The sequence below is a fragment of the Aulonocara stuartgranti genome (assembly GCF_965226115.1).
Source record: "Aulonocara stuartgranti genome assembly, chromosome: 15".
NCBI lineage: Eukaryota > Metazoa > Chordata > Actinopteri > Cichliformes > Cichlidae > Aulonocara > Aulonocara stuartgranti.
In genome coordinates, this window is record NC_138951.1 from 31,853,149 (window position 1) to 31,876,912 (window position 23,764).

General features: G+C 44.7%; 1 protein-coding gene across 1 annotated transcript; it reads right to left on the reverse strand.

The window, feature by feature from the left end:
* Positions 1-6,180: 6,180 nt before the first annotated feature.
* Positions 6,181-14,422, reverse strand: LOC309690168 (uncharacterized protein). The gene is made up of 2 exons (XM_082507089.1): positions 12,296-14,422; positions 6,181-7,038 (listed from the first exon to the last, which is right to left on the reverse strand). The coding sequence occupies exon 1, from the start codon at positions 14,066-14,068 to the stop codon at positions 12,608-12,610; it is 1,461 nt and encodes a 486-aa protein (XP_082363215.1). The 5' UTR covers positions 14,069-14,422; the 3' UTR covers positions 6,181-7,038; positions 12,296-12,607.
* Between the last annotated feature and the right edge of the window lie 9,342 nt (positions 14,423-23,764).

Below are 23,764 nucleotides of genomic sequence, written 5' to 3' on the forward strand. Positions count from 1 at the left end.
ACAAACTCAGTCCGTGCTGCACATTACTTCCGCTACCACCAATTACAAAACAAAGTTCCACAATTAAAGGAAACTTACAAATATAAACACAAGAAAAACATTGGAACACTTCACTGTTAGTTACACTCCCACCAAATCACCTGTGATTTTCCCATAAAACGTAACATGTATGGATATAACAAGAAATCACATTTAACATTAATTGAACTTGTGGATTGGCAAAGTGACTCTTCAATTAGCCTCCAGTAGAGTTACAGTCTTTTGAATAGGTCTCTCCAGATAGGTTGGTTTTGTGGTGCGCCTTCCTCTAGCATCTAGAGTTGAGTCACTGATCAACAACCTCACACTTCTCACCTTTCCATCCTGTCCCAGATAGACATCTATGATCCTTCCCATCTTCCATTGACTACGTGGAGCAGAATCATCCTTGAGAAGCACAATATCATTGACTTTCGCATTTCGTCTTGCTCTGTTCCATTTTTGTCTGCTCTGAAGATTCAACAGATATTCCCTTTTCCACCGTTCCCAGAAGCTGTTGGCTAAGAACTGTACTCTGCGCCATCGTTTTTGCAGGTACACATCTTCCTTGATAAACTTTCCAGGAGGTGGGGGAATAATGCTTGACTTCATTGTCAGAATGTGGTTAGGTGTCAAGGGTTCTGGACCAGATGGATTGTGCAAATGCTCTGATGTTAATGGCCTGCTATTCACAATTGCCATAACTTCGTAGAGGAAGGTTCTTAACGAACTGCTGTCGAGCCTTTTAACTGCTTGGTCGAGAACGGATGCCAGAACATTACGCGCGGTGCGTATTTGGCGTTCCCAAACCCCACCTTTATGACTTGCAGATGGTGTGTTCATAACAAACTCACATCCAATTTTCTTGAGGTTCTCTCCATCCATCTCCTTCATGGCTTCAGCGAACTCGTGCCTTGCACCAATGAAATTGCTGCCTTGATCACATCGAATTTGCCTGACACTTCCACGCAATGCAATAAATGAACGCAAGGCATTGATGAATGCATCAGTTGTTAAGTCCTCAAGCATCTCAATATGTATGGCTCTTGAGCACATGCATGTGAGTAAAAGCCCATAACGCTTAAGCTCCTTTCTGCCATCCTTGACATAGATAGGCCCGAAGCAGTCCATCCCACAATATGTGAAGGGTGGAGACAACTCCGTGCGTTCTTGTGGGAGGTTCGCCATCCTTTGTCCTTCAGTGTTCCGTCTAAACTTCCTGCATTTTGTGCAGTTGTAAATATGAGAGGAGACTGCCTTACTGCATCCAAGAATCCAAACACCATTGGCTCGCAGCTCGTTAACAGTCATACCTCGACCTTGGTGCTGCACCTTTTCATGATGATGCTTGATGAGCAGTGTTGCCAAATGGCTTCCTTTAGGAAGGATAGCTGGGTGTTTCACATGGGGGTGAAGACTGGACATTGTTAAGCGCCCTCCAACCCTGAGTACACCCTGCTCATCAAGGAATGGGTTTAATTTGTGCAATTTATTTGCCTTGTCAATTGCCTTGATTTGCCCATTAAGCTTGAGACTCTTCATGGTTTCAGCAAGGTGTGTTGCTTGAACCAGTTTGATGAGAAAAACTTCTGCCTCCTTACGCTCCTGCAAAGTGGTGGGTTCACTAAACCTCGGTTTGTGGCCTTTAGCTGCCCTTGCTCTGCGTTTCAGTATGGCTACAGCTTGTACTGCTCTTGCCCAATCTGAAAACCTTTCAAGACGATCTAGCAGTGACCTCTCTTCCCTTGAGTGAATTTTGTGGACATGAGTCTTTCGTAACTCTGGGTCATCTTCTGATATTTCTCCCACTGTGAACACACTACTTGGGAGGTTTAGCTGCCACAGAAAATTTGGACCTCTAAACCAGTTAGATGCCTTGAGCTGTTCTGCTGTCTGTCCCCTAGAAGAGTGGTCAGCGGGGTTGTCTTCTGAAGCAATGTAGTTCCATTGGTCAGGATGTGTGCTCTGCTTGATACGTTGGACACGGTTTGCTACAAAAACATGAAATCTCCTTGCATCATTGTTGATGTAGCCAAGGACAACCCTTGAATCAGTCCAAAAGTATTCCTGCAGGCCTTCCATTTCAAGCTCTCTCTGGAGCATGTCACTTGTGCGCACTGCCACCACTGCTGCAGAGAGCTCAAGTCTTGGTATAGTTGTTACCTTTGAAGGAGCTACCCTTGCTTTCCCCATCACGAGGGAACAGTGCACTTCTCCCGATGCGCTTATTACTCTCAGGTATGAGCACTCTCCATAACCTGAGGCACTGGCATCTGAAAAATGATGCAGCTCGTATTTCACAACTTTGCCAAAGCTTCCTGGTAGGTAGCATCGTTGTACCTTTATGGTTGCTAGATCTTGCAGTCCTCTCAACCAGGATTCCCACTGGGGCAGCAGATGGTCTGGAAGAGGATCATCCCAACTAACTCTCTCGAGACACATTTGCTGGAGGATTTTCTTTCCTAAAAGGATGAAAGGTGCGACAAAGCCAAGCGGATCAAACACCGAGGCCACGGTGGACAATACCCCTCTTCTGCTCATGGGTTTTTCTTTCACCACCACTCTAAACTGGAAATCATCTGATGTGACACACCATTGTACACCAAGGGCTCTCTCCATGTGTGGTTCATGAAGAGCCATATCCAAGTTGTTGGCTCCTCCAGCACACTCTTCCTTTGGGATTGATGACAACACCTGCTTACTGTTGGAAATGAACTTATGCAACCTTAAGTTGCCAGTGTTGCAAAGCTCCCTTGCTTCATTCACTAGCTGGATTCCCTTTGCTTCGGTGGATACACTAGTCAAACCGTCATCAACATAAAAGTTTCTTTCTATGAAGCGGACGGATGCTTCGCTGAAATTCCCCCTTGCCATTGCAGCAAGATGTTTGAGGCCATAATTAGCACAGCCTGGAGACGAAGCAGCTCCAAACAAATGGACTCTCATGCGATAGACTGCTGGCTGTGCTTCTAAATCTCCATTCTCCCACCAGAGAAAGCGGAGGTAATCTTCTGCCCTCACGTGAAATTGGTGGAACATACGTTCTATGTCACACATGATTGCAACCTTTTCCTTGCGAAACCGACACAAGACACCAACAAGGGAATTTGTCAGCTCTGGACCAGTCAATAGATGATCATTTAAAGATGTCCCCTGAAACCGGGCTGAACAGTCAAAAACAATGCGGATTTTCCCAGGCTTTTGCGGGTGATAAACACCATGGTGTGGGATGTACCACACTGGGTGTTTGTGGAGATCAGCCTTGGGGATCTTCTCAGCATCTCCACGCGCTATGGTCTCTTCCATGAAGGTTTTGTAGTCCTGGTAATATCTGCTGTTTCCCCTTAATTTCCTTTCTAGGTGCTTAAGGCGATGGATAGCACACACCATATTGTCTGGCAAGCTCGGCCTTTCTCGTTTAAATGGAAGAGGCATCTCAATATGACCATCTTCTTTGTGTTTGATTCCTTGTTTCAATTTCGACAAAAACTGGAGGTCATCTTGAGAGAAGTGATTGTCCTCAGCAACTCTCTCATTAAAGTCACATTCAAGCGCTTTAATTATGTCAGATGAGATGACTTCCTTGATCTGTGTTCTGCATACATAGTGAACTTCCTGTTTGGGACTTGATGGAAGCTGAAGTTCCGGTGTCACTTGCCTTGTGATGACTTGATGACTCACTCCAATAGTGTCTCCACAGTCTACGTATGGGCTGCCATGTCCAATAATGCTCCATCCCAAGTCTGTTCTCTGTGCAAATGGTTGATTTTCTTCACCGCACACCACCTCTCTAGGAAGAAGTGCCTGAGAACAGTTGTAGCCAATTAGTAGACCAACATCACACCCTTGACGAGGAGCAATCCTATCTGCAATCTGCTCAAGATGGGGCCATGCCATTGCTGTCTCTGGTGTGGGTATGTGGTCTCTGTTCGCCGGAATGAACTTTCTTGTGTAGGTTGTAGGAAGAGTTATTTTCTTCTCTGAGTTGAATCCTCTAACTTGCAACCCAGAGATCCTTTGGCAAGCTACAACTTTGTTTGTAGAGGCCATAGTAGATAACTTTAGCTTGACCTGTTCCCCCTTTGCATTTAGAGAATCTGCTGCCTCCTCAAGAATGAAAGTTGTGTCACTTTGCGTATCAAGGAGAGCATACACAAGTGTTTCTCTGTCAGGCTCTTTCATCATTGAAACCCACACAGGAATGATTGTAGATGTCTGAATGTTGGTGTTGTCATGCTGAACTCTGTTGGATGTTGCTTCACTTATTGCTATAGCTTCTCTTTCTTCTAGCTGTTCATTGCTTTGTTCTCTGTGTCTAGCTTCCTGCCTTATTCCTTCAGTCTTTCGTGTCTTTTGTTCTCTTTGATCATCGTGTAAGCAAGTTGGATGCCTTTTCTGGCATGTACTGCAAGTGCTTCTGTACTTACAGTCTCTCGAGTGATGTCCAGGCTTTAAGCAACCAAAGCATAGCTTATTATCTTGAACAAACCTGTGTCGTTCCAATATTGGTCGTTCCAAAAATTTTCTACATTTGTACAGACTGTGGCCTGGTCTTTCACAAAACAGATAACTGCTGGCAGCAATCTTCTCATCAGTGTTTGTTGTTAGAACTTTAGCTGCAGGAGTCTGGTTTCGTTGTGGCTTGACCTTTTCTCCATCGCACTGTTTCAAGGCATGGAGTGAAGTCACAGGATTGCATGCGATCCTGGCTTCCCTTATGAGAAACTGCACAAACTGGCTAAAGCTTGGAAATCTGCCAGTCTCCTCCTCTATCGTCAACACTTTCCTATTCCACCTTGATGTCAACCAATCGGGGAGCTTGGAGAGGATTTTTTGATTCTCATTGCAATCATTAAGAACCTCTAGACCTTTAATCTGGCTTTCCGCAGCTTCACAGCTCCGTAGAAAGTCCACAAATTCCTGAAGTTCCAGAGTGTCCTTGGAGCCAATTCTGGGCCATGCACTGAGTTTGTCTCTGAAGGCTTTGGCAATAAGGAAGGAGTTTCCAAATCTCTCATCTAATACTTCCCATGCTGCCTTATAAGCAGCCTCAGTGCCTAACAGGAAATAGTTTTCAACAGCCTTCTTAGCTGGTCCACTAACGTACTTGCACAAATAGTAGATTTTCTCAGAGGCTGGTATGTTTTTTCTTTCGATTAAAGTTTGAAAGGCAGCCTTCCAGTTCTTATATTTTAGCGGGTCACCACTGAATGTTGTCGGCTCTGGCATAGGAAGACGACTGGCACTAATAGAATCTGCTAATAACATGGCAAGTGCTGCGATGCCACCATCATGCTGTGGATGTATAACAGCTTGTTGTGGTAAGTGTAACTCTGGTGAGTTATGTATGTGACTTGTGTGCTGAAATCGGTCCCCTTCCCTTTGGCTTTCAGTTTTACATCCATGCAGTAACTGCTTAATTTCTTCTTCTGAATCTTCATCTTGCTCTTGCTCATACACTTGCATGGTTGCCTTAGCCACCCTTAACTGTTTGAGTGCTTCCAATCGTTCCAGTTCCTTGCGTTTGTCTTCCAAAAGCTTTCGCCTGGCAGCATTTTCAACCTCAAGTTTTGCTTGTAACTGTGCTTCTTCTTCCTCCATTCTTAAACGTCGTCTGCAGGCTTCAGCTGTTTGTTCTGCAATCTGTCTTTTATCTTCAGCCTCCAGCTGCAGAAGCTCTGCTTGCTGACACTGTTGTTCATGAAGGATTTCCAGTGTTGCTTGGGCTGCAGCCATTTTAGCAGCAGCTTCTTGTCTGCTCATGGATGACGCACTGGAGGACTTAGAAGCGACTCTTGATGCAACGTGTGACTGTTTGTATTGACTGGAAACCTGTGAGTGCTTACTGACGCCATATGATTTCTCAGACATTAAAAAAGATTCATCTACATTAAACTGTGGTTTGACTGGTGCCTTTCCTCTCAAACGTCTTTGTGCAGTCTTAATAACAGTTCTTGTTACCTCCTCGCAAGTATCAATTCTGCGGCGTGCATTGTTATCAGGAATGTCCACCTGACGCCAGTTTTCATATGCTGTGTTTAGTTCGCTGGAAGCAGTATTAATGTTGTTTATTATTGCTTGCAGCTCTTCATCTGAACAATTGTCAGAAATTGAATGGTTAGCATCCTTTGCTAGAACCTTCCACTTTTTGTACTTGATCTTAAAACTTTGCTCCAACTCCTTAATCCTTTGGTTTAACATTCCTCTTCCCTTTTCAGTTAAGGTTCTTGACCTCTGGCTTTTACGAGGTGGGTTTTGAATTTTTTGTTGCGCACACTTACTTGTTGATGGATGAACATCTGATGTTACTCGAACTTCTTGTGGACCATCTGTATTTTGCAGAGGAGAACTGCACAGTGGAGGGTTTTGCTGAGGCCTGGTCACAGTCTCTGCCTCAGGATTGTCACTCAGTTTAGAGAGATTTGTGACTGACATGTTAGGCTAAGTAAAGGAGTCTGATAACATAAAATAACACTGCTTATAGCTTGTAACAAACTTGGTTACTTCCTTTGAATAAAACCTTGCATAAAATCCAGGACTGCTTTAGTAGCTTATTCTTATAACCCTTAAACACATGTCTGAAATCACTAACAACCCTTAAAGACACATATTTTTCAAACTCATGATCAATTGTAAACTTGAACCTTCTTGCTTGCAGCTACAATGAAGCCACTTCAGGACACCCTTATTAACACTTTAAAGCATCCAAACTTGCAAATGGTCTTCAGGTTAATTTTCTGCAGCACACTTGAGAAGATCAATATGTCCTTTCTTTGAATTGTTAGGATGAGCAAACCCGTTCTTGGCTTCTGGCAGGAGCTTGGGGACCCTTGTAGACACGCTAGAGATGACTTATGTTCCTTTCTTTCTCGCCCACTCACAAGGAGCAGATGAGTTCTCACTGTAGCTCCCGTTAGCCACCACGCGGACAAGTTCTTGTTTACAGATGATTTATTCAATGTTCGGCGACAAGATCACTCAGCGTCGTCATCATCATCATCATCATCATCATCGTGAGAACTACCCAAAGAAAACAATTGCAATAAGCAACATGTTTACAATAACTCTTATCACAGTAAATCCAAACAATAAAGGTATAGACACATAAATGCCCTTTTATGGCACTTTCATTGAAACTGAAATTAACAGAGGCACCCTGAACACACCTCATTGCCTGCTGTAGCCAAACGGGAGAAAGTCCGTTCTTCGCGCGAGCCGCTACTCCTCTCAACGGTGAGTCCACAATTGGGTTTAATTTAACTTAACTTAACTTATGTGTTCTTTAAAACTTAAGTCCAGTTTAAAGCAGTAGGACGATGCAGCTGAACTCACAGAGCGCCATGCTTCTCTGCTCTAGTGTCACCACAAACTCAGTCCGTGCTGCACGTTACTTCCGCTACCACCAATTACAAAACAAAGTTCCACAATTAAAGGAAACTTACAAATATAAACACAAGAAAAACATTGGAACACTTCACTGTTAGTTACAGGCGCTTTAGATCCTACAATAATACATACAAAGAAAAACCCAACAATCATATGACCCCCTATGAGCACTGGCCATCTACTGCGACCGGCTTTGGGTGAGAGAAGGAACACGGGACAAAAGACATGCTGTGGAAGAGAGCCAGAGATGAATAATAAGTAATGATTCAATGCAGAGAGGTCTATTAACACATAGTGAGTGAAGAAACACTCAATGCATCATGGGAATCACCCAGCAGGCTACACCTACTGCAGCATAACTAAGGGAGGATTCAGGGTCACCTGATCCAGCCCTAACTATATGCTTTAGCACAAAGGAAAGTTTGAAGCCTAATTTTAAAAGTAGAGATAGTGTCTGTCTCCCAAATCCAAACTGGAAGCTGGTTCCATAGAAGAGGAGCATGAAAACTAAAGACTCTGCCTCCAATTCTACTTTTAAATATTCTAGAAACAACAAATAAGCCTGCAGTGCAAGAGTGAAGTGTTCTAATGGGGTGATATGGTACTATAAGGTCATTAAGATAAGATGGGGCCTGATTATTTAAGACCTTTTATGTGAGGGGCAGGATTTTGAATTCAATTCTGGATTTAACAGGGAGCCAATGAAGGGAAGCCAAAACAGGAGAAATATGCTCTTTCTTTCCAGTCCCTGTCAGTACTCTTGCTGCAGCATTTTGGATTAACTAAAGACTGTTCAGGGAGTTTTTAGGACATCCTGATAATAACACATTGCAGTCGTCCAGCCTAGAAGTAATAAATGCATGAACTAGTTTTTCAGCATCACTCTGAGACAGGATATTTCTAATTTTAGAGATATTGTGCAAATTGAAGAAAGCAGTTCTACATATTTGTTTAATATGTGCATTGAAGGACATATCCTGGTCAAAAATGACTCCAAGGTTCCTCACAGTGTTACTGGGGGCCAAGGTAATGCCATGCAGAGTAAGAATCTGGTTAGATACCATATTTCTAAGATTTTCAGGGCCGAGTACAATAACCTCAGTTTTATCTGAATTAAGAAGCAGAAAGTTAGAGGTCATCAAGGTCTTTATGTGTCAAGAGATGTATTCTAAGACACTTCTTCAGCTGAGAATCAGAGAGGAGAAACACACATTTTTACTTGCTGTAAGGGCAGTCACAGAGCACCCGCATGAGAGTGAGAGCTCAGAGACTTGCGCTCTGCCACTGCCCTGGTCTTTATTTATAGACATCAGTCGTTGTTTGTTCCTCATATTGGAATGTGGATGTTCATATGTGTGTGCGCGTGTGTGGGGTCAGAGTGTGACCCCATAAAGACTTCCCTAAACCTGCTGGTCTGGAAGTCCAGCAGTTCATCTAAACAAAAAGGCACTTGGCTTAAAACAGACATAGATACATTTATCCTACCACAAAACAATAAGAGAAGGTACAACCTCTCCCATGCTCCAAGGATGTGGGTGTGAATGCCAGAGCACTCTGGAATGCACACAAAGTCTTGTAGTGAACAACAGCCTAAGTCATCAAAAGATCAACATGCAGTATTCTACCATATGCAAACCTATATCACTAAAAGCTTATACTGACTACTAAGTACAATTTTCCATTAACATTATGTCTTTAAGATATTCCTTTAGTTAACTTATTGGTGTGTGTTATATGGCTTCATGGATAGATAGAGTTGGGTGTCATCTGCATAACCGTGAAAATGTATGCAATGCCTTCTGATGATAATGCCTAAGGGAAGCATGTTTCATGTAAACAGAATTGGTCCTAGCACTGAATCCTGTGGAACTCCATAATTAACCTTAGTGTGTAAAGAGGACTCTCCATTTCCATGAACACATTGGAGTTTATTAGTCAGATATGATACAAACCACTGCAGTGCAGTACCTGTATTACCTACAGCGTGCTCTAATCGCTCTATTAGGATATTATCCGACATAACAAACTTGGTATGGCCTGGATCTGGCCCACACAATGTGCTTACACATGGCCCACATACCGCAAAGAATGACGGCCCTTTGGTGGCTCGTAGCTGGTCTGCCAGCACAAGGCCAGTTGCAGACACACTGCTGGTCCTGTGCTGGCCCAGAACAGTTTCAACTCTGGCCCCAGATGTCAGCCTAATGTGTACCATAATCAAGCCATGTAATGACAACATGTGCCGGAACATAACAGTGCAAAAGTAACATGACAAAACTCTGTTCGGACAGTGAATGGACAGATTTGTATATAGCGCTTTTCTACTCTCGCAGATTACTCTAAACATGCCACATTCACCCAGTCAGTTTCTCTAAACCAAGTGCTTCCTAACTACATTCATACACATTCACACTCTTGACACAGAGACTGGAGGAGCCAGGGATTGAACCACTAACCTTCCGATCAATAGGTGACCTGCTCTACCTCCTGAGCTACAGCAACCAAGTGGCAAACATAATAAAGTGTACACTCACAAACCTGTCAAACCTGCATTTGAAACATTGGCTACCATAGCAGTATAGTATTGCAACATGGCAATTGGGTCTTCTAACTAAAACAGGAAAATAGGAACATAAACATAGAGGCCAAGTACAGGTTCACTAAAGAAGTGGACATTGCTAAACATCAGCACTCTGAGAAGATGCAGCAGCAGATCTCAGAGAATGACTCGGCCTCTGTGTGGAAAGGTTTTAGGAATATCACAAACTACAAGCCTAAAACCCCCCACTCCACTGATGACTTGCTCTTAGCCAACACCCTAAACGACTTCTACTGCCGTTTTGACGAGCCATCAGGCAGCCTTCACACCTCCAACGGCCCCAACAATAGAGACACTTTGGACACTAATTCCCCCACCTCTCCCCCCTCCATAGAGCCATCACCACCTTCAAACCGTTCACCTACAACACCCCCCTCCTCACCCCACACAAAAGAGGATTTCACACCACCTCCTTCCACCACAACTCTTCATATTCATGAAGCAGATGTGAGGAGGCAGTTTAAGAGTCTGAATGCTCGAAAAGCTCCCGGCCCAGACGGTGTGTCTCCTGCCACCCTCAGACACTGTGCAAACGAGCTGGCCCCAGTGTTTTCTGGCATTTTCAACTCCTCACTGCAGGCATGTCATGTGCCTGCCTGCTTCAAGTCCTCCACCATAATCCCTGTCCCCAAGAAACCTAGGATCACTGGACTAAATGACTACAGACCCGTGGCTCTGACATCTGTGGTCATGAAGTCTTTTGAGCGCCTAGTTCTCTCCCATCTCAGGACCCTCACAGCCCCCCTCCTGGACCCCCTGCAGTTTGCATATAGAGCCAACAGGTCTATAGACGACGCCATCAACATGGCCCTACACTTCATCCTGCAGCATCTGGACTCCCCAGGAACCTACGCCAGGATCCTGTTTGTGGACTTCAGCTCTGCCTTCAACACCATCCTTCCAGACCATCTCCGAGACAAGCTTTCCCAGATGAATGTGCCTGATCCCATCTGCCGGTGGATCACTGACTTCCTGACGGACAGGAAGCAGCATGTGAGGCTGGGAAAAAATGTCTCGGACTCCCGGACCATCAGCACCGGCTCCCCTCAGGGCTGTGTTCTTTCTCCTCTGCTCTTCTCCCTGTACACCAACTGCTGCACCTCCACCCACCAGTCTGTCAAGCTAATCAAGTTTGCAGATGACACCACCGTTATTGGACTCATCTCGGACGGGGACGAGTCTGCCTACAGGAGGGAGGTTGAACGTCTGGTGTCCTGGTGCTGAATGCCCAGAAGACAGTGGAGATTATTGTGGACTTCAGGAAGCACACAGCCCCACTCCCCCCCCATCATCCTGACTGACACCCCCATCACCTCTGTGGACTCATTCCGCTTCCTGGGTACCACCATCACCCAGGACCTGAAGTGGGAGCCCACCATCACCTCCGTCATCAAGAAAGCCCAGCAGAGGATGTACTTCCTGAGGCAGCTGAAGAAATTCAACCTGCCAACACGGACGATGATGCAGTTCTACACTGCAATCATCGAGTCCATCCTCACCTCCTCCATCACCGTGTGGTACGCTGGAGCCACTATCAGGGACAAACAGAGACTGCAGCGTGTTGTGCGCTCTGCTGAGAAGGTGATTGGCTGCAGACTCCCATCTTTGCAGGACCTGTACACCTCCAGGACATTGCGGCGTGCAGCTCGGATCTCAGCTGACCCTTCTCACCCTGGACACAGTCTGTTTGACCTGCTCCCCTCAGGCAGGAGGCTCCGGTCCATTCGCACCAGAACCTCTCGCCATAAGAACAGTTTCTTCCCCTCTGCTGTTGGACACATGAACAATAACCATATGACTGTTCCCACCACTAACACATGACCCTACGCTGTGTTCACTGCATCATTCCATGTTTGGCACTGATCACCACCTGCACTCATGTTAAAATGGAGAGAATGTTGTCTCCGGGAGTTTAGCTGATTTGATTTAGAGCGGCAAGGTATAATGGGTGTGTTCCGGTTAAAGAACACGGAGGCAGCTTCCAAGTTTAGGAGATTTATTCAGCTGTGGTCTGTAGTAACGATACATAAAGCAACTATCAGTACAGCACACATAAAACATTCAACATGCCCAGACATTATTCTAGCACAGAGATAGCACAAGGAACTGTATTAAACACTCACATCTATAACAACTTCAATAATCACACCGGATTTATGATTAGCATTAACTAGCTTAGTAGCTTACATAGCATGTTAGCGTATTAGCATAAAATAACATTAGCATAGTCAAGAGGGAACAAATACACACAATAGCATCTGGCATACACAACATCATGTAAACAGAACCCACCTTCTGGCATTCACACACAGCAATAAACCAAAACCCACGAAATGCTGATGAGAGGACACAAGGAGCAATGCTGGCTATCAGCAGCTACAAGGCAGACTAGCAGCACACGGCACAGAGTGGTGCATTCAAGGAACGTCAGCATAGACATGGTGAGTTCAATGACGTAGGACATATCAATTTCCACAGTGCAAACACTATCTATAAACAAACCACTACACTTCAACCAAGCAAATAATGTGTAAACAGTGGGCTTTCTAACACAGCCGCCCCCGACTGTCTGCACAGACAGTCGAATCCAAGGTAGAAAGCCACTCAGGTACGTGGATCCTTATCATCTTCAAGCATAGGGAGTGAGACCAAGCGGGCTACCGGTCGAATATACGTTCGATCTTCGACCTTAACGGCAGCAGTCCGGATGCGTCCATCAGCTCCAGGGTAAGTAGTCGCTACCTTACCAACAGGCCATAAAGCTCTTGGGAGCTGAGGATCAACTATGAGCACCACTTGGTCCGGTTTGAGGCACTCCGAATCCTTCTGCCACTTCTGTCTCTCTTGCAAGTTAGGCAGGTAGTGACGGATGAATCGGGACCAGAAATGGTCGACAAGAACTTGACTATGTCTCCATCTCCGACTCCCAATAAGGTTACTGGGATCGTAAACCACTTGAGGGAGTGATGCATCATAGCGTCCCATCAGCAGGATGTTAGGTGTGATGGGGTCTGGATCTGCTATGTCTGATGAGACGTAGCCGAGAGGCTTAGCATTTACGATGCCTTCCACTTCCACAAAGACCGTACGAAGCACAGTTTCAGGGACCGTCTGCTCCTTGAGTACGACCTTAAGAGCGGTTTTTACGGACCTGACCTCTCTCTCCCAGGCACCACCGAAGTGAGGAGCACTGGGAGGGTTGAAACGGAAAGCAATCTGCTGCTCTGCCAAACGCTCCTTCAACTGAGGCGCCATGGTCTCAAAGGCCTCATGGAGCTCTCGGGCTCCACCGACAAAATTTGTCCCATTGTCACACAGGAGCTCAAAGGGTTTGCCTCTTCTGGCAATAAAGCGCCTTAACGACATCAGAAAGGAGTCAGTGTCAAGGCTCTCGAGGAGGTCTAGATGCACACAGCGGGTCGTCATACATTTGAAGACTATGCCCCAACGCTTCTCTGTTCGACGTCCAATTTTCACGGTAAAGGGTCCAAAACAATCGACTCCAGTCGAGTAAAAGGGTGGTTTATACAGACGCAGACGAGCTGGTGGCAGATCTGCCATCTTTGGGATGGATGGATTGGCACGCCAAGCCTGACACTGCCTGCAGTCCCTCTGATACCGTCTGACTGCTTCCCTCCCCCGGAGGATCCAGAACCGGCGACGTAGTTCAGCCAACACTCTTTCTGGTCCAGGATGAAGGAGGGTCTCATCAAAATCTTGGATGATGAGCTTAGTCAGAGGATGTTTTGGGTCCAGTATGATCGGGTGGATCGTGTCTAGCTCCAGCTGCTCAACTCTTCGTAACCTTCCACCAACTCTGATGAGTTCCGTATCCTTATCATATTCGGGTGATAAGGAGTTCAAACGGCTGTTGGTTGGCAATGGTCTGCCAGACCTGAGTGCATTGGCCTCATCTGGGAATGACTCTGACTGGGCCTTCATCAGGAGGAGTTTCTCAGCTTTGATGTAATCATCTGCTTCACTGTGCGAGCTTGAATTTGGGTCAGCCGCCCCATGTAGGGACCGCGCTGTTGTCTTCATGAGATCCTTCCAGGTAGAGAACATGCTGATTTCAGGAAGTTGAGGGCAGGAGTTAACCCTAACCTGTCCACAGAAATATGATTTCTTCAGCTCACCATTCTCTGGCTCTGGATATACTGGTGGGCTGGTCGGCCAATGTTCCTCGGATTGACGTAAAAACTCAGGGCCTTGGTGCCACCGGTGTGGTCGTGACAGCTCCTTTAAGGTCTTGCCCCGGGTAATGTCATCGGCAGGGTTATTCGCGCTATCCACATATCTCCAGGTACTCCCATCTGTAAGACTCTGGATCTCTGCCACCCGCGTGCCCACAAAAACTTTATAGCTGCAAGATTCTGACTTGATCCAGTGGAGGACGGTAGTAGAGTCCGACCAGAGAACAACCTTCCGAATGGGCAGCCTGAGCTCAGCTTGAAGGAGACCAGCTGGTTGTGCACCAGTGAGAGCGGCACTTAGCTCCAACCGTGGCATGGACAACTGTTTCTTTGGGGCCACTCGGGATCTAGCCGTTACAAAGGCAACATAGACTTCCTTCTGAGCAGTTTCTGTCCGTAGGTAAGCGACAGACCCATACGCTCTCTCGGAAGCGTCGCAAAAGATGTGGAGATCTCTGCTCGAGGCAGATGAATCAGCAGACGCTGGTGCATAACATCTGGGGATTTCCATTTGGATAAGATCAGGAATCTCCTTTTCCCAGGCAAGCCATCTGTCACGAAGGCTAGGTGGCTGGATCGGGTCGTCCCAGCCGAGCTGGTCCTTCCAAAGATCCTGTACCAGAATCTTGGCCCGTGTGGTGAACGGTACTATATAACCTAGCGGATCATACTGACACGCAAGTTTTTTGTAGACGTTCCTCAGTATGGGTTCAGTTCTCTCCCCCAGTCGATGTCTGTATTTGAAGGAGTCACAAAGGCAATCCCATGTCAATCCCAGAGTTGGCTCCCAAAGGTCCGTGCTAGACTGAGAGAGCCATAGGTCACTACTCTCAGATCTGACATTGGATGGAAGATGTTCAATGACAGCAGGGATGTTGCTGGCCCATTGACGTATCTCAAAGCCCCCGGTGTGGAGCAGCTGGCGCAGACTGTCGACTAGGGCCTTAGCCTCCTCTTGGGAGAGGGTGCTGCGGAGACAGTTATCCACGTAGAACGACTGCTCTACACAATGGACGAGGTCATGATTGGACCCACAAGTGTCCCGGACGTGCTGCTGCAGTGCATAGATGGCGCAGCAAGGACTGCATGTAGTGCCAAATGGTAGCACTTGCCATTCATAGATCTTCGGCTCTTCATTCCTCTTCATGTCCCGCCAGAGGAAGCGCAGCACTGGTTTGTCTGCTGGCAACAGGCGTATCTGGTGGAACATACCTTTGATGTCGCCACTCACAGCAACTGGATACTGTCGAAACCGAAGAACAACTCCTAGCCAAGAGTCTTCTCTCACCCCCATTCTCTGCGGCCTACTGGAGCGGGGGGGCTAGGAGGAGTGGGCCATCCGACTGCGGTCTGGGGCCTCCCTGCTGCTGCGGAGTCGGGGCGGTCTGCCTCTCCCCACCGCAGGGAAAAGGGTAACACCACCTGGGTCTGGGTGCAGTTCCCCCCTCCAGGGGCAAGGGTACCTAGACCCGGTTAGTAGAGTACGCTTGGGGAGTGTGATCGTGTATACAGCGTCCCTTTATGTCTGTCTCCACGTCGGTTGAGTGTGAAGTACATATGAGAGCATGAGGGTGGGAATGGATGTTTGTGTCTGTGTGTGCCTGTATGTCTGTGTCTATATGTCAGGTTGGGTATCAGACGCCACCTCTCTGGGGACATCTCGGGCCCTCCAAGGTTTGGAGGCCTATCTCCACCCACCACCACTTCCCCTGCCGGTGGCGGACTCCCTCAGGTATCGGTGCGTTGGTGGTTCTTTGTATCTGGGGGTGGGTGTCCGGGTACACACCGGCTCACTCCTTGGCGGCCACTTATTGGGGCTCGCTCGGGCCACTTTGGAGGTGGGGTGCTCGGTCACTCAGGCACAGCTGGCTGCCGGCGGAGCTCACGGGCGCGTCACTGCAACTCCCCCTGGCTTCTGCTCCGCGGCTGCTGAATGAGCTCTCATCTGGGACTCTCCTTAGCTCTTACTGGGACAGTGGCGCGGCTGCCCCTCTGTGGGTCTTCCTTGGTCTCTTGTGTTCTGGGTGCCTCTGGATGTCTGGAGTTTTGATCTCCTCCATACCTGCTTGATACCATAGAGGACAGGGCTGTGGCTCCCCACACTCTCTAGCAGATCATTACATGGAGAAACCTTTGGAATGCAAGCATGCTGATCCACACAGGTATGCACACAGGTGTACACATGGGTATTCACAGATGCGGACTACAGCTTTCTTGGCTGCTGCCTCAAAGCACACTGTGCGCTGTCTATCTTGCGTGCTGCACAATATCGTTTATTATTTAGTAACTATTGATATCTATGACTAGCTAGTTTATTGTGATGGTGCTTTTTTTTTTTATTATTATTATGTTGCTCTTTGTTGTTTGCTGTCTCCCCTGTTTTTTTTGTTTTTCTTTCTCTCCATACAGGTGTCCCAGGAGTTTTTTTTTTTTTTTTTCTCTCTTCCCCCCCTTCTCACCGTCTCTTCTCCCCTTTGGTTTTCTTTCATTCTTTCCCCCTGTCCTATTAAAAAAAAAAAAAAAAAAAGGATGACAAAGGATGAACTGAAGCTCCGCCATCACGTGATGTCACATGCTGCTGTTTCTGATGTCACTTCCAAAAAAAAAAAAAAGAAAAAAAAAAGAAAATGAGCTGTAGAGATACGTAAAGTTACGCAGGTAACAGAAATGCATTTCACGATCAGCAGTACTTCATTGCAGCACATGGCAAGCATGCAAAAGACCACCTGGATGCTCAAAATATCCCCATTTATCCCAATTATAAAGCACGGTGGAGCAAGCATCAGACTCGTGTTTCTTTACAACCATTAAGGAATAAAAAACTGTTATTCCGTTTTTACCAGTTTTTACACAGTAAAACAGTGGAAAATGTGTCTTTTTTCCCTCTTCCAGGAACAATACTTGATTAAAATTTTGACTTGGGGTTTTGCTTTTTTAAATACTTCTCTGAGTTTCAAAATAAAATAACCTACCGTTCTTTCAGGTTAAGATTTTGCATTCAGTATGATACATTTTAAATCTTACCAATCTTCTGAAATCTCTCAGAAATCTGTGAGATTTTAGCAGTTTCTTTAAGCAGTTCCCAAACAGATAAGCACATCCAATATCTAACAATAGTTTACAAAACTATCTTGGGTTACTTGTATCAACAGTCTTTATTGTCTTTTAAGTACTCAGGAGAAAAAGGCAACTTTTACCAATGAAGACTGTGAGGTACAATAAAAAGCTCTAGAACAGCTCTGCAGAAGCTATTTAAAATCCTGAAGTTACAGAAAAAATAATTCCTTAGAAAAAATATGTGCAGATGACTCACTGGTAACATCAACCGTGCCAAATATGACGCAGAGTAAGATGTTCAGAATCATTTAAAACAAATGACACTATCAGTAGTTTCACGTGTAGCAACAGATGTTTCGGGACATTGATCTTAAATCAAAGCAACAAACGTAAATAGAAATGTAGCTTGCTCTACAACGCCTTGACCTCCACTCCACTACCCCCCCCCACTGTGCGTCCAGCATTTCCAAAGTGTGAAGAGCATATGCCAACACTTGCTGGCTGCTCTCCACTGCTGTGACATATTTGCCACCAGAGGGGATCTTAAGATGCTCTTTGACACAGTATAGCAGTTCCTGAGAGAGAGAGAGATATGACCTTTGGCTTTATTTATGTCGTTGGCACTCGCGCGAGACCTTTTCATCAGATACGGTCATTGTAATCCCTCAGCCCCCATTCAATTTACAGAGGCACTCTGTCACTGCAGACCACTAAAGTCGACGAAATTAATGGATCAATAAGCCCTCTGAAAGCCTGGAGGAGGATCCAGATCCCACAGGTCGCTATCAAATTACAAGTCATAATGAATGGGATGTTGTTTATGTTGTAAAGTGCAACGTCACTGAGTCCTTTGAACAAACCACTCTCTGAGGAAGATCATACGTGCACTTTATAATTGTTGTTCTTGCCCTTGCGTGAACAAGCTGTAAGCCAAAACTGCTTTGTTAACTGTAAATTTTACAGTTTTTACATTGCATATTTAAAACTGACCTGGTGCATTCAATTATACATCAAAAGGTCCTGGCCAAGTTTCCATGAGAAGCTGGTGAACTTGATAAAAAAAAAAAAAATCCTCTCTTTATTAGATTATAACTGATATATAAAAATGGATCATATCCATTTTTGTTCCTTTTACATGTAAATATGATGGCTTTCAATGATCTGGTGCTTATTTTTTTGTGTGTGTTTTAACATTTGTTACTCAAGTTTTCAAAATAAAGATTTGATTGATTTAATTTGATAGATAAATATAAGTACTGGTAACAATTTCTTCAATAGCACATTAAGAGGCATATTATACGATCACATTGTACATGTTGTGCACAGTAACATCACCACAGCTCTATACCATTTATCAAAGCACTGAGAGTGGAAGTACTCGGTGAAGTACTCTCCTGGATAGACAGGTACTGGTATAGAGGAGAAGTCAAACCTGAAACAAAGAAAACAAAGAATGCTCATACGTCATTGTTTAGTAATGGTTTAGAAACGCATCAACGCAGCATGCTTACGGGAAAGTAACAGTAATCTAATTACATTTTTTTCAATAGTAATCCCTTATTTCGCTCATTACTTGAAAAAAGTAATGGGATTACAGTAAATCGTTACTTTTAACACATTACTGCCCATCTCTGCTCATACCAAATATTGACTTTCAAGCTTATTAGAATTGTGCAAAAGTCTGTTTTTGCCTTATATACTGTATTTCCATGTTACAGTATATCACTGCACCTATTTATATCTTATCTTACTACACTGATCATAGCCTTTGTATATTTATACATGTATACATGTGTATGTGCCCTGTGTCCTCCTTAACAGGTTGGCCAGTCTTTTTGCACATACACACATACATAATTATGTTTTTGAAAAACATTTATTATCAATCTCAACTCTTTTGGATTTTCAGATTCACTATCCCCTCTGCAAATGCAATGTTACTTTTTCCATCTTCATTTGCTCCATGTGTCACGAACAACACATGTACGCACATGTTGAAGTGCACAAAGTTGTGCCTGATCATCACTGCCTCCAGCTTTGATTGACTGTGAAACGTGGATGCTGACATTGGTCAGGAGGCTTAAAGCAATATCTAAGAAACTGAGCCCCAGTGAGTATTTTAGTACAACTGATTGCGGCACAAGATGAGAAGCCTCTCACCCAACAATCATAAGTGGTTATGCCCTTAAAATTGAAACAGGTTTGTTATATATTCACCTCTGTAGAGTTGCCATTAAAGGAAGCTGTAACTGTCAGCCTAAAGTCGGCATTCAGGGGAACTACAGTTGTGTGAACTTGTTGCTCGAATTCTGCTGATTCTAATGGTATTTATTTATTTATTTTACAAATTAAACTCAGCTATCACAGTTAGTGGTTTCATCAGATCTAGTTTATCTTAAGGCAGCTTTAACATAATTAGTAGTCATTATAAACCCCATCTGAGAATGCACAAAGAATGCTGACTGCAAGAGGCCTGTTTTTCAACACAGTGAGGCCACTGATGGCTCAATACCAGGCCTACAGTATCAAACAACTATTTGGGGCATTCGGGTCCAGTTACAAACAAGGACAATGTTAAATGTTTGAAATGGAAATTTCAATCAAAGTTGCCACTCTGTGTAAAAAAGATGAAACCAGATACGACACGCCATCCTCTCTGAGAGCGGAAAAAGATGATGATCATTCAGCTAACACACACTGAAGAAAAGGATAGTGCTAATATGATCACAGTCTGTACAAACTTTGGTCGTCATCTACTCTTTCTGTGCTTTGGATGTGATTTAAAATGACTCTAACAAATGTAACAGGCTTGTTTAAAAACAGCGCTGACGGTAAAATGAAGCCATAGCAGTCGGGTCACATCTCCAGATTTGCATGCTAGATGGCATGAGAGAAACTCCCACCACAATCATCCTCTGGAACCACATGATCACTTGCAATTCACGATCAAGGATTTCAAACAATAGCACTCGGCATTCATAGATTTAGCACAGAATTGAAACCATGTGCTGTGCGGGTTACTGATGGTCACACTGGAGAAATGTGCTGACAGCTCAAGAAGGCCTTGAGGTGCACATCAGCCCTGGGTAACTCTACCAAACTCGCAGCTCTGCTTCTTTATCGAAAAACAGTCTTTGTTGCCACTGTTGGCAGTTAGTCAATCGCATGTATTAGAGTACCCGCCAATGCTCGCCAGTCATTGATAGCTCTTAAGTGTGTGCATATGGAGTCTTAACTTTGTCATTCTTTGTGATCACTTTGAGATTTGAATGGGGTTTTTTTTCACTTCTGACAGGCAAGGCTGTGGGGTTTCGTCTCAGGGCTCAGGGCAGACTGCGTGCAGCCGGTGGGGTCATTTGAACCTTGTGGTTGCAGAGCAGAGTGCTGAGACACAAAGAGCCAACACTGCGCTCACAAGTGTCCGACAGTGGGAGAGTCAGGAAGTCTGGCGACTGTAAACCCCACCCGATCCCCCCCACCACCGACACCACCACCCACACACCCATCTCTCAGATACGCACGAAGACACGCCAAGCGGGCACTTCTGCATAAACAAGTCTGTGCTACCATACTTATGAGGACATTTGTGCCTTTCACTAATTTTTAACCATAGCAGCCACATATTTCACCCCCAAATTTACACTGATCTAAAGCAGTGGTCACGCCTGCACACAATCTGTCATTCAAGCGGAGTCAAAACCGTTAATCCACCACCGAAAAACAGACACAACGATAAGAAATACAAAACTATTATTATTATTATACGAAAACAATTGAGTTAAATAAGCCTTTGTTTTGATTTAATCACTTAAGAAGCACACAGAAACTAATGTTTTCCATCATATGTGAAAATGTACCTTTGATTTATGTTGGATTTTTAAACCGAGACACTAGACATATAATTAAAATTATGGAATATCTCATCTAACGTTTAGCACTGCACAGTTGTGCATTTGCATCTGTTGAGCTAATCTACAAACTCTATAGACTCATTTCTAAACACACGAGTAACACCATCTATATTCCCTCATTTTAGGGCTAACACTTGGTTTGACATACAGTAAAGTGGAGCCGTGGGTGGAATATCACCACGTTTAATTTTCATTGTGTGATTCATTTAAAAGTAAAGGTGTCTATCAATCTGTTTTAAAAAAAAAAATACACTCTGACGTGAGGTTTAATATTGCATAAAAAATTTAGAAAGGTTTGAGTTTTTGTGAGGTTTTTTTTTTGCTCTTTTTAACTTTTAAAGGGGAATTCTTCCATGTTTAAAATCTCTTCTTTATTTCATTAACATAAGAAAAAAAAGAAAGAAGAGAAGAAAAAAAAAAAAAAAGAATTACTATTCTCCGATGGGCATGATGAGACTCTGGAACCACTGGGTTCTTGTGCCTTCTCTTTAAGGAGAGAAGTAACCATCTTGGCAATCTCCAACTCGTTTACCCTCTTCTTTAGCTGTCGTCGCCTCTCCAGCTGTCTGCTCAATGACTCTTGGGTTCTAATGGCTTCTTCCTGTAGCTGCTGGGCCTCTCTGGCTTGAGCTTGAAGTCGTTGACACTCATATTCGACTTGTTGATCCTCTTCTAGGTGCTGTTGGAATTCCTCAAGTTCCATCTGCTTCACTCGCTCTTCGAGCTGGGCTGTTTCCAGGTCTGATAAGGCGTGGGAAGGGAATCTGCCTATCGACGAGCGTGATGCCCTTGTGGATCTGGAGCTGGAGCTCCTCTGGGATGAGCGTGTTTTACCACTATGTGAACACTGGGAAGCAGTAGCCGGTTGCTTGGTTTGAGTTTGTCCCTCAGGAGGGAGTGTTGAAACCTCATAATCGGTCAGGTAAGCAGGTGGCCGTCGCTCTCTCTGCGAAACACGTGGGGGTGCTGAGTCAGCCTGGACATCTGTCTGTTCCATACCTTAATCAGTACTCTACTCCGGCTCGAAGGACCATAAAATGGAGAGAATGTTGTCTCCGGGAGTTTAGCTGATTTGATTTAGAGCGGCAAGGTATGGTGGGTGTGTTCCGGTTAAAGAACACGGAGGCAGCTTCCAAGTTTAGGAGATTTATTCAGCTGTGGTCTGTAGTAACGATACATAAAGCAACTATCAGTACAGCACACATAAAACATTCAATATGCCCAGACATTATTCTAGCACAGAGATAGCACAAGGAACTGTATTAAACACTCACATCTATAACAACTTCAATAATCACACCGGATTTATGATTAGCATTAACTAGCTTAGTAGCTTACATAGCATGTTAGCGTATTAGCATAAAATAACATTAGCATAGTCAAGAGGGAACAAATACACACAATAGCATCTGGCATACACAACATCATGTAAACAGAACCCACCTTCTGGCATTCACACACAGCAATAAACCAAAACCCACGAAATGCTGATGAGAGGACACAAGGAGCAATGCTGGCTATCAGCAGCTACAAGGCAGACTAGCAGCACACGGCACAGAGTGGTGCATTCAAGGAACGTCAGCATAGACATGGTGAGTTCAATGACGTAGGACATATCAATTTCCACAGTGCAAACACTATCTATAAACAAACCACTACACTTCAACCAAGCAAATAATGTGTAAACAGTGGGCTTTCTAACACATGTATATATCTTTCAACGTAGCACTCTTAATTCTTATTCTCATGTATATATCTCATGTATATCTCATGCACATATCTTCCCACGTAGCACTTTTAATTCTTATCCCTACTTTTATTTTTTTCCATGTCTATTTAAGTGCTATTTATGACACTATGTTTGCACTGAAGCACCGCAGCAATTTCCTAATGTTGTAAACCTGCTCAACATTTGGCAATAAACCCCATTCTGATTCTGATTCTGATTCTGATTCTAAACAGTGTCATCATTGCCAGACCTGGTCCCCATCTGGTTGACATACACCCTGCCATGACACCAGTCAGTCAGAAGTGCCAGCTTGATGCCGGATCTGGGCCAGACCTGTTTTCTATGAGCCTGGGCCACATAAACCAAACCACAATCGGGCCAAATGTGGCATGCCATCACATAAACAGTGCCATCTATGCCAGGCCTGGCCCCTATGTGGATGACATAACACTTACCATGCCAGAAGTCAGCCAGCAGTGCTTGACACCAGATCCGGGCCAGACCTGTCTGCTATGTGGGTATGGTCGACAGTATCAAACGCTGCACTGAGGTCTAGCAGAACAAGCACAGAGATGAGTCCACTGTCAGAAGCCATAAGAAGATCATTTGTAACCTTCACTAAAGCTGTTTCTGTGCTGTGATGAGCTCTGAAACCTGACTGAAACTCTTAAAATAAGCCATTGCTCTGCAGGTGATCTGTTAGCTGTTTGACAACTACTCTTTCAAGAATTTTTGATATGAAATGAAGGTTAGAGATTGGTTTATAATTAGCTAAGACCGCTGGGTTAAGAGATGGCTATTTAAGTAAAGGTTTAACTACTGCCAGCTTGAAGGCCTATGGTACAAGTGGTACTGATTATTAGAGATAGGT

Coding starts and splice junctions, on each gene's coding strand:
- LOC309690168 (XM_082507089.1), bottom strand. CDS start 14,068: ATGTTCTCTACCTGGAAGGATCTCATGAAGACAACAGCGCGGTCCCTA.